The sequence below is a fragment of the Atta cephalotes genome, assembly GCF_000143395.1.
Source record: "Atta cephalotes unplaced genomic scaffold scaffold00038, whole genome shotgun sequence".
Lineage (NCBI taxonomy): Eukaryota > Metazoa > Arthropoda > Insecta > Hymenoptera > Formicidae > Atta > Atta cephalotes.
The window spans coordinates 294,822-305,628 of NW_012130102.1; the positions used below are offsets into that span (position 1 = coordinate 294,822).

Below are 10,807 nucleotides of genomic sequence, written 5' to 3' on the forward strand. Positions count from 1 at the left end.
ATATATATATATATATATATATGGTAATAGTTGCGTCCATCGTGACTCTCGTTATCTAATCGAGATTTCCATTCATATTGATATTCATTCAAGTGAGAATGTCATTGCACTACATTTTCATTCATAATTTATTTCAATGCCGTGACATTGCAATGATATCATATAACATATTGTATATAATTTCGATCATCTCAAATTTGCAATTTCTCCATTAAATTAACAATTCCTTTCCTGAAAAAAATTTCCAATTTCGAATTTCTTTCCTTTGTGAAACTTTTATCTATTTTAATTTGACATATTTTTTCTAAAATATTAACAATTGAATGTTGTAATATTAAATAATTTAATCTATGCGTGCATATTCCCTATGCGTAAGTATACGGTATGATCTTTTACATTCAATAATTAATTCGTTTTACAAATCTATTTCTAATAATGCATTTAAAATATTTGTTGTACTTTCTTTATTTAAATAATCAAAATTATATAATTTTTTATTGTATATTGTAAATATAATTTACATTGTAAATATAATTTACATAAGTAGTATCAACAAGTTCTTGTTTCTTATTTAATTAAAATAAATATTTATTTATATAAAATTTTAAAATATATAATGAAATATCTATTAAAAATTAAAAGAATAGTTTATCTAAAAATAATTTAGATAGAGGAATACATAAATAAAATTAATATATGTTTTAGCTAAAATCCTACATTACCTTAATTATTCTAAATAACAATTTCTTTATTTCTTTCACCAATCACAAGATATACTTTTATGGAAAAGTTTATTGTTAAAAGAAGATCACTTCTTTCTGAGAATCATCGTGATTCATGTATACAATTGTCGCAACAAGAAGTGCCATTCATATATGTGCGGAATGAAGTTTTGCCTTAAACGCGCACACATGTAATCTGAAAATATTTGTACATTTCTACATACTCGAGCTTTCACGTATCATTGAATTCCTGCATGTCATTGAAATTTAATTAAAATTTTGACATAATCGAGAACACAAGATTTATTTTGTGTGTGTGTGTGTGTGTATATATATATATATATATATATATATATATGTGTGTGTGCATGTCCATATAATTTACTACTTATAAACATTAGTTTAAACTATATATTAATTACATTTTAATGCAATATATAAATACATACAATAATAATTTTAAAAAATTGATAGAAGAGCATTTTAAGACCTACATCTTATCAATAAATTTCAAATTATTGCTCTTTTCTTGTGAGCTTAATATTTAAGAAATTATTAATTAATAAAATTTGTGATTCTAAAGAGAAGACAGTTATCTAGTATTATAATTAAAAATTTATTTCTCTAATATTAAAATAACAAAAAATGCGTCTAATTTACAAAATATTTTTTAACATAATTTTATTGATTGTGAGATCAATGCGATTGACATACAATTACGTACCAAAGGCTTTGCCTCAGACTAAAATTGGGGTCCCTTACGTAACTACTTACAGGTGACTTTCACTGGAAGATGATCCGGCCTCTGTGTGATTCATAAAGTGATACAGCTTTGGCCATTTGACTGATGGCAGATTCGCCATGAGTAATTAAGATATTCGACTCAAATGTCATTATATTTATCTTTAATCTTGAATATATTTTGTCTGTTTCAATTGATTTTTGATAATATTCAGATTCAGCAAAAACTTTAGATGCAATTTTAAATATTTAGTTATCTGCAATATTATTATCTTCGTCGCTTAATAAAAAATTTATGGACTAAATATAAATAAAAAAATTAACATATTAAAATGAACATATTAATATGAATTAAAGATTCGTCGATGTAAAAATACCTAATTAAATTAAAATTTGATTATTTAATAGTTTAATTAAAAATCTAATCATATATTTTTTACAGTATACCATATACACATTTTAAATATGCAATACGTAGTAGTAGTTTCGCAACAAAATGAAAGATTAAATAATCTATTATTATTATAATTTTTATTACAAAAGTTAAAATATATGTTTTATTAAATTTTAATTGAACTAATATTTTTCACAATATAAATATAAAATTAAATTTTAAAATGAAATTTTATATTTATATTGTGAAAAAATATTTACTTGGCTATAAAATATTGACTATATAATAATTATCAATATTATAATTGTATCAATAATTTTTTTATTACAATGAAATAACTACAACAATCCCATTGTAATGTAATAATAGGATTGCACACAACATGATCATTTCGTCACGATAATAATAAAAATATATAATTAGAAGGAAATTATTATAATGTTATAGTTATACATTATAGTTCTGCGGAGTTCATATAATTATATGTATTAACTAAATCAAAATACCGTATAAGCAATTGATGTATCAATTTGATCTATCGATCAACATTTTAAAGAAAAGGTTGAATAGTGACTTCTAATACGAGTAAAGATCGCCTTGCACTCTTTGCATAATCAAGGATGAGAGTTGCAATCGTGTATAAGGTTAGTCTTCGATTGAAATGATAGGGCAATCACTTTTTTGATATTCCTGACGTCCCTGAATGGAATCCTGATTCTCTCTTTCTCTTTCTCTTTCTCTCTTCTTCACTTTTTCATTCTCTTATTTTCATGACATCTTATCAATTATAATATACATGAGATAATTAGCCCATTGACGTCATAATATAAATATAAATTCTGAAGATTATAAATAATTAAATCATTTTAAATAAATAAAACATAATAAAATAAAGTACACAATACATGTTAATAATAGCAGATATAATAATAATACAATGGTATCAAAAATTGTGTAAAATGAATAATCAATAAATTGTCATCAATATATATAATCAATAAACAATAACATATAATTTAAATAATTTAAATATTTTAATTATTTATATATAATTAAAAAAAAGTTACATAAATTACACAATAATACTAATTTGCTTTCATGATATTCTCGAATAATTAGCAATTAGGCAATTAGCTAATCAATAATTATAAAAAAAAGCGTTAATCGAATAAGTTTTTTTTACCCTATCAATCAATTTAATTAAACATAGATAAAGGGCAGTTCACTAATCTGGGACATTCTTTTCATATCACGTATATTAGTTGCGCACGTGAATAATTTGATTTACGATGTTGCATAAATTAACATATTTTAACGTGCAATCGATGGCTCTATATTTCTTTCAAGAAAAAATTAAATTTGATCTGAAAATTAATAATAATTAATGATAATGTTGTTAGAAAAATTTTTTACTTTAATAGTTACTGCTATTGGATGCCATTTTTTTTACGAATTTATGAAAATTTCAATTCAATCCTCCATTACCAATTTTTAATTCCAGCTAAATCCATTACGTATTTAAATAAACGATAAATCTATTAAACATTTTTATTTAAAAAAATCCTACAAACAATTTTTTCTAATCAGCATCACATTTTCTTCATTATAATTTGTAACTATTAATATCTTGCTTGCTATATTATTACAGTTTATATTTATTAAAATATTTCTAAAAAAAGGTTTAGTAATAGTTAAATGTTTAGTGTTCTTAGAATTTATACATTATTCATGGAATATCTTTAGAACGTTGTCCCTTTAGAATGTATAATAATAAGGAGAACATGGAGCAATATTTTGTATTAAATTTAAAGGTATGTTAAGATTGCCTTGAAAAGCAAACAGCTAGAACTTTAACGCTACGGTCGTTTGACTGAAACGATCTTGCTATTGTCCACTAAAATATCGCGACATAAATACCGTAGACATTAATCGTTATGGCAACATTTGACGCTGCAGGTACGCGTAGAGAAGGGTTAGGTCGGGAGCTAGCATATATTAACCTTTCGTTATATAGTCTGTCAACCTGGGACTGAAAGAAAAAGACAACGAAGAAGAGTCCCGCTCGCACAACCTTCTTAGAATCGCGACTTTCCCTTCACGTGGGTGGAACAACGGTTGAGATCATCAATCGCGACCGTGGATCCTGGCCAAACCTAACTTAGTCAACCAGGATATGTGCCACTTTTGTGGCATATTTACATGACAACCGAATGAAAAAAAAAATAGATTATTGGAGAATATATTAATGATTATTAAAATATACATTAAAAGATCTGTTTTATTAGAATCTAAATGAATATTAATATAAAATATGAATATTAAAGTAATAAATAAAATGATGTGGCGTGGACAAGTTGAAATATTTTAAGCATAAAAAGTAAAAAATTGAGAGATAATCCACATAATAATACGTAAAACTATTTCTATGTCGCCATTTAGGGAAATTGCGGATATGGCAACAGTTTCTGACAAATCATTGTTATTTTCTGCAACAGCAATTAATAGCATTCTTACGAGAATGTAGATATTCTGATTATTAAACTGTAAGATTTATTGGATAGAATAGCAAGAGGGGATGAGCAAGAAATCAAATTCGGTACCGATATATCAAATCTTCGAATCGATTCACCCGGAATGAACGATATACTAATGTAGCTGTTACACAATATTATTCTTATAGTTGTATAATCCTTTCTAATTTTATTTAATTTTTATAAATATAATTCTACTTAATTCTTATAAAAATATTATTCTTATAAGAATATTTTGAAAATGTAAACTTTAAATATTAATTAAGCTCTCAAACTTAAAAACTATAATAGGATATATCAGGCAATGAGAGCATTAATACAGCGCGATAATCGGTCGTAAAAAAAATATAATTATCAAATAATAATGTACAGTGATCGCCGCAAAAAAAACTAGACAATCATTATATCTTCAAAAAAAACCGACAATCAGTATATCTTCATAATACGTAAATTTTGATAATTATATTTTTTTTTTTTTTGCGCACTGTATGATTCTCATTATCTGTTCTCATTATTTGATATATCCTATTATAGTTTTTAAATATTTTGAGTAATATGCCTTGCGAATAGCATAAATGGGAGAAGGTATAATAATTTAATAACAGTTAAAAAAAAATTTATTATCGTGTATGGAAATATCGTGAATAAAAATATAAATAATATATTTAGAATTAAAAAAGTTTAATTAAATAAGAAGTTCATAGAAATCTTCTTAGATAGGCAATACTGTAACGATAACTGCATTGATAAGATTGAGATATTTTCAACTAGACGAACAGTTTATGTTAAATACGATATGATTACTTGCATCTTTAATGCATCTTTAATCATCTCAACATGAGATATGATCTTGACATATTCCAGCAATTATAAAACTAACTAATTATTATAAATTACTTTATTTAGTTACTTATTGTAATTAAGTTATAATTTTTATTAATTGACATAAGTTTATCTAATTAAATTTTTAATTAATTGTTTAAATAATTGCATTTAAAATCAGAAATAAATTTTTATTTAAAATAAATTTTTCTCCAATTCATTTTTCTAGATACTTTTTAATGAAAAACAAAAAGTATTACAATTATTTTTATAAACTATACTTGCCTATAATTTGAAGACTTTGAATTCTTTAAAGTAGGTTAAGTAAAATTTAAATAAATTTTCTTTTATCCACAAAATTCAAATAAATTCAAAAGACCAAACCGTCTTCTCCGTTATATATTCTGTATGCAGGAAAGGATATGCATATAAATTCGCGAACGTGAGTGCATAAAACCATCGTTTTATATCATGCACATACATGGAGAGAAAATAAATATGCGAATCATGAAGAAATCAAAAATTTGAGAAAAAGATAAATCTATATATATATATCAATCAATTAAATTTGATCTCAATTAAATTAAAATAATCTTGCATTCAATATGATGCATCTATTATATAAAATTATATTTTAAAATTATATTTTAAAATTATATATCATTACTTTTACGCATTACTGTACTGAAACTACACACATGTTCGAGAATATATGTGTAATACGAATGATAATATAACGTATGTGAACGATATATATGTAAAATCCTTCTAAATTATTATCTCATGCAGATTGAAAATTGAATAAGAATTTCTACTGTTAGTCATTGATCGCTTTCGACTTTCGCTTATATAAAACAGATAATTCATTGAGATCAGAAACGATAGAGAGAGTAACAGTTAGTCGATCACGTCTAAAAAAGTGAAAGCATATTACTCATCAAAAAATGATAGCAATATTTCAAAAATAAAAAATGGTCCCTTAATTATTGATAAATCTTCTGCTAAAAGAAATATATACATATCTAAACACGCAGTATTGATTTTGTTTTAACTTTTATATAAAATTTATATTAAGTATTTTTTATGTCATCCATAAACATGATAAAAACATATGTAATACATATTTCATTATAAGTCTAAATTTAAGGTTAATAAACCTGTTAATGGAAATTTTAAGTATATTGACATAAATTGATGAAACAAATCATAAGTATGTATAAATATCGCAAATATATTACATTTAAGATAATGCTTAACTTTTTAAACAAATAATACATACACATAAAGTTACAAGAAATGCTAAATGTATATATATATATATTAGATGTAGTAAAAAGAAATCCATTATTTTTGTATGAAATTGAATGGAAAAATAATGGATTTCTTTTTATTACACCTAATACATATATTGTATAAAATGAAGACGAAACTTATTAGATTTTTGTCTAGTCTCTGAATAAAATTCTTTTTCTCTCTTTCTTATTTTCATCCCTTTTCTTCCTTCCTTTCTTTTTTTCTACACAATCGAAGCATAATTTATATTTAAAATACTTTAGACAGTTGTTGCTAGTTTCACAATGTTTGGAAAATTAATAGCTGAGAATTACAAATCGCTCTAACTACAGAAACTGGAAATGCCAACTATGATATTTCACGATATGCGCTTGCAGATCGCATCAAATACTTAATTCTACCGATTGATATTAAAGGCCAACTGTTTTTAAACACAACTCAATAAATACATCATGTTTCATTGGAAATGTCACGTGCGTGGACAAAGCAAATTATCGCGATTAACAACTGTTTCTTATTAAAAAAAGAGTCTTCTGCATAAAGATAACATATATGATAACTAACAATAAATGTAGTTCACGCGAATTTACATAAATAATTATAGCTTTATAAATAAACATTGAAAAATACTATCTATGCATATGAAACATGCATACTTTTAAATTTTTATTAATCATAATTTTTATTAATCATAAAAATTTAAATACTTTTATTGTCATTAGAATCATTGATGACGTAATACGATATCACTAGTTCCACTAGTGTGGACGGAATAATATTTTCTTCGATTTCAATTCTAACTTCTATAATTGTTTCATTATTTATTTTTATCCACTATCACCATTATTCCTTTTTTTCATTGAATAAATTATCTTAAAAAATAATAATTTTTTTTAAAACTCAAATGTTATTATTGAAAACATTCTTTACTCTTTTGTGTATTATATTAAATATATTTTATGAAGAAAATTGAATAAAGTTTTATAAAAGAAGTTAAAAAAGTTTTACAACATATACATAAATTCGATTTTTTGCAAATAATAAAAAACAATTATTTTTCAGGTGATTGCTACTTCCATGTCGCAACTCACTCAGGAATTAACAACCAATCGAGATAGCGGAGTGATTTTAAACATCAGCGATGAACAAAAAATTCAGTACTTAAGCCAAAACTTTGAAGCAGGCAAGTCCAAAAGCCTTAAAGATAATGAAAGAAATATAGATAATAAAGAATTTGACACATAAATAAAGTGAGTCCATAATTTTAATGTTCCATTTTTAATATAAAATGCTATCTAAAATGAGACGTAAAAATTATAGGTTTCACTTTTTCTTATGGTCAAAATTTAGATATAACAAGTTGCAATTACAATTGATTATTGTACTTTACAGATGCATACAAATATGGTTACGATGTTAATCCAGATGGACAATTTCATCATGAAATACGTGGCCTACATGGGATTACCTATGGATGTTACGGCTACGTTGATCCCTTTGGCCACCTAAAAACAACGTTTTATATCAGTGACGGATGGGGTTATCGCGTTGTTCAACCAGGGAAGGACGTGGAACTTTTCCTTCACAAGCACGAACATCACGAAAACGAAGGCAAACATGATCATCACGAGCATCATGGTCTGATTACATCATGGCGAGAATTACATTTCCCCATGGTGTGTGCGCAATACACGAACATTCCACCAAGTGAAGGAAGTATGTAAATAAAGATATACCATATGTAATCTGACAGTAAAGTTTCAGGTCTGCAGAAATAAAAAAAATACAAATATCTCATAACAAACATTATATTGTATTTTTTAAATTAAAGTCGTTCCCCATGATGTCAACACATTTAATATATCTATTAGATATTCGAAACTTTTTTTAAAGTCTATAATTGCAATTCTGTTTAGTGCAGTCATTCCTTTAAAAAATCCTCGATGTTTTGAAAATATTTATTTTTCAAAATATTTTAGAGCTTTTGGAAACAGCATTCCAAATTTCAAAAAAAGGTTTACGGTTTGTATCAAAGATGTAAAATGCATGCATGTTATGAAGAATTACTTTAAAGTTTAAAAGATAAAAAATAATATTAAAAGAGTTCTATTGTATAAAATAAATTTATTTTTTTTTAAAGATAAAATACAACACTTTATTATGTGTAATATCTGTGTTTCTCTACTATAGTTGGGAACTTTATTGTCAGGTTATGTATATTATACATAAAAACTGCAAATGAATGTATTATTAAAATAAATATCACCTGAAATTTTAAGCAGCACCTATTGGAAGCGGATCAATAATTCAAGCAAAGCCAACTCGACCTCCTTATAGGCCTAACTCATCAGGTATAAAAATTTTAGATACTATATTATATATAATATTAGTAACAATGTATTTAAAATTACATCATAAAACATATATATAGAGCAATATTATATATAAAATTAATTACATTATTAATAAACTTCATAATGTATTAGAGAGTAAAAGATGTATTAAAAATTAAAAAAAAGAGTAACATTTGATACTGTATTTTTTTCATAAAAATCATTACAATTAGACGATAACAGAAATAATACTAAAACTTTGACTGTCAGATTGAATGTTGAAGCATCAAATAAGAAGATACCCCTACATTTAATATTATTATTAATTAAGAAATCTTATCAATGTAGATAAAATAGAAATATATAAAATATGTTTTTATAGATCGTAATTGTCGACATAAACAATTAAGAGTAAAAAAAGTAAACAAATGATAATCAGGCAATTGGAAATTGGCGCTGGAACTGGAGGTTGTTTTTCTTATTTTTGCACTGAAAATTCATTTTTATGTAAAAATGAAAATAATAGAAATCTCCAATGAGCTTAATAATCCTGAACAACATTAAAGAGGTTTTAGCCGTCGGTCAGATATTTTAGTCAAATATTTAATACTTAATGTCGATAGTATTGTAACTATTAAGCCTTAAAACTCGCAAAGTACTTAATAAAAATGAACTTAATTATAATGTTTTGGAAAGCTCTCGAGATAAGCTATAAGAATATGTAATGAAAATTTGAGGATTCCGTTTAAAAAAGTCAAAGACCTTGCTCTGACCTTAATAACGCCATACAAGATCAAATCAATGATACCATCTTATGTCTCTCTTGAAACCATACAACTTTTGTTTGAAATTCTTTTGTATCTTCCATATTTTTCGAGATATTTGCCTAGGATGATTAAAATGAAACACACTATATGTACAATTGAGTATATAAAATAGAGAGAGAAATAATATTATACAAAATATAATATTTAAATAATATTATGTATAATAATACATATATATAATTGAAACGAAAATACTCATATTCATTTCTTCACTATGCATGTCATTTAAAAACTATTTGTTTAGGATCATTGTGAAAATTCTGCAAACAATGATTATCAAAACAACAAATTTCAAAAATATATAACATACTACAGGAAATGGAAAGTTATTTTTTAAAATAAGTTACAATTATTCGTTACCGAGTAGAAAAAAAAACAAGTTATTATTACTAGTTATTGATTTTTTAAATTAATTCGATATGTAAGAAAGTAAGTTTTCGTTATTTTCTTAATACTTTTTTAAAATCAATGATCGCCAATTACAGAGGACGGACCTATAGGGGCTTTCTAGTCTCAAATGTTATGAGTAGCTTGTGTTCAATCATATCATGTGCAAAATAATGATAACAGTAACTGTAAAATTCATTATCGTTACCGAAAAAATATAACTTTGTCACAGTTATCAAAGAAAAAAAATGATGCAGTTATCAATAAAATTAACAAAAAAAAAATAAATTGTAACTATACATCATTATAAGTAACAAGTTATTTTCATTCCCTGACATACTATCAAAAAAGAGCCTTGACACATACTTTATAGATAATCCCTTTAATAATCAACTTTTCAATAATAATTTTAATTATTTCAATACATTATAATTACCATTTCCAGGACATCCGGGCATTCCCGGTATTCCAAGTACACCAGGAAAACCAGGAACGCCGTCATATCCAGGCCATCCAGGGACGCCTGGCATCCCTGGTACTCCAGGGATACCGTCATATCCAGGGCATCCAGGGACTCCTGGCATTCCTGGTACTTCAGGGACACCTGGAATTCCAGGGACACCTGGAATTCCAGGGACACCGTCATATCCAGGGCATCCAGGGACTCCTGGCATCCCTGGAACTCCAGGAATACCAGGAAAACCAGGGATACCGTCTTATCCAGGGCATCCGGGAATTCCTGGCATACCCGATATTT

The 10,807-nt window shown here is 25.6% G+C and overlaps 1 protein-coding gene across 1 annotated transcript in view; it reads left to right on the forward strand.

Moving 5' to 3' along the window:
* Window positions 1–3,638: 3,638 nt before the first annotated feature.
* The window catches only part of LOC105621929 (collagen alpha-2(IV) chain-like), a 13,509-nt gene continuing 6,340 nt past the window's right edge, over window positions 3,639–10,807 (forward strand). The window contains exons 1-5 of the mRNA XM_012203366.1: window positions 3,639–3,668; window positions 7,566–7,686; window positions 7,896–8,219; window positions 8,783–8,854; window positions 10,496–10,792. Of these exons, the coding sequence (XP_012058756.1) occupies window positions 3,639–3,668; window positions 7,566–7,686; window positions 7,896–8,219; window positions 8,783–8,854; window positions 10,496–10,792 (844 nt within the window). The remainder of the gene's footprint in view (window positions 3,669–7,565; window positions 7,687–7,895; window positions 8,220–8,782; window positions 8,855–10,495; window positions 10,793–10,807) is intronic.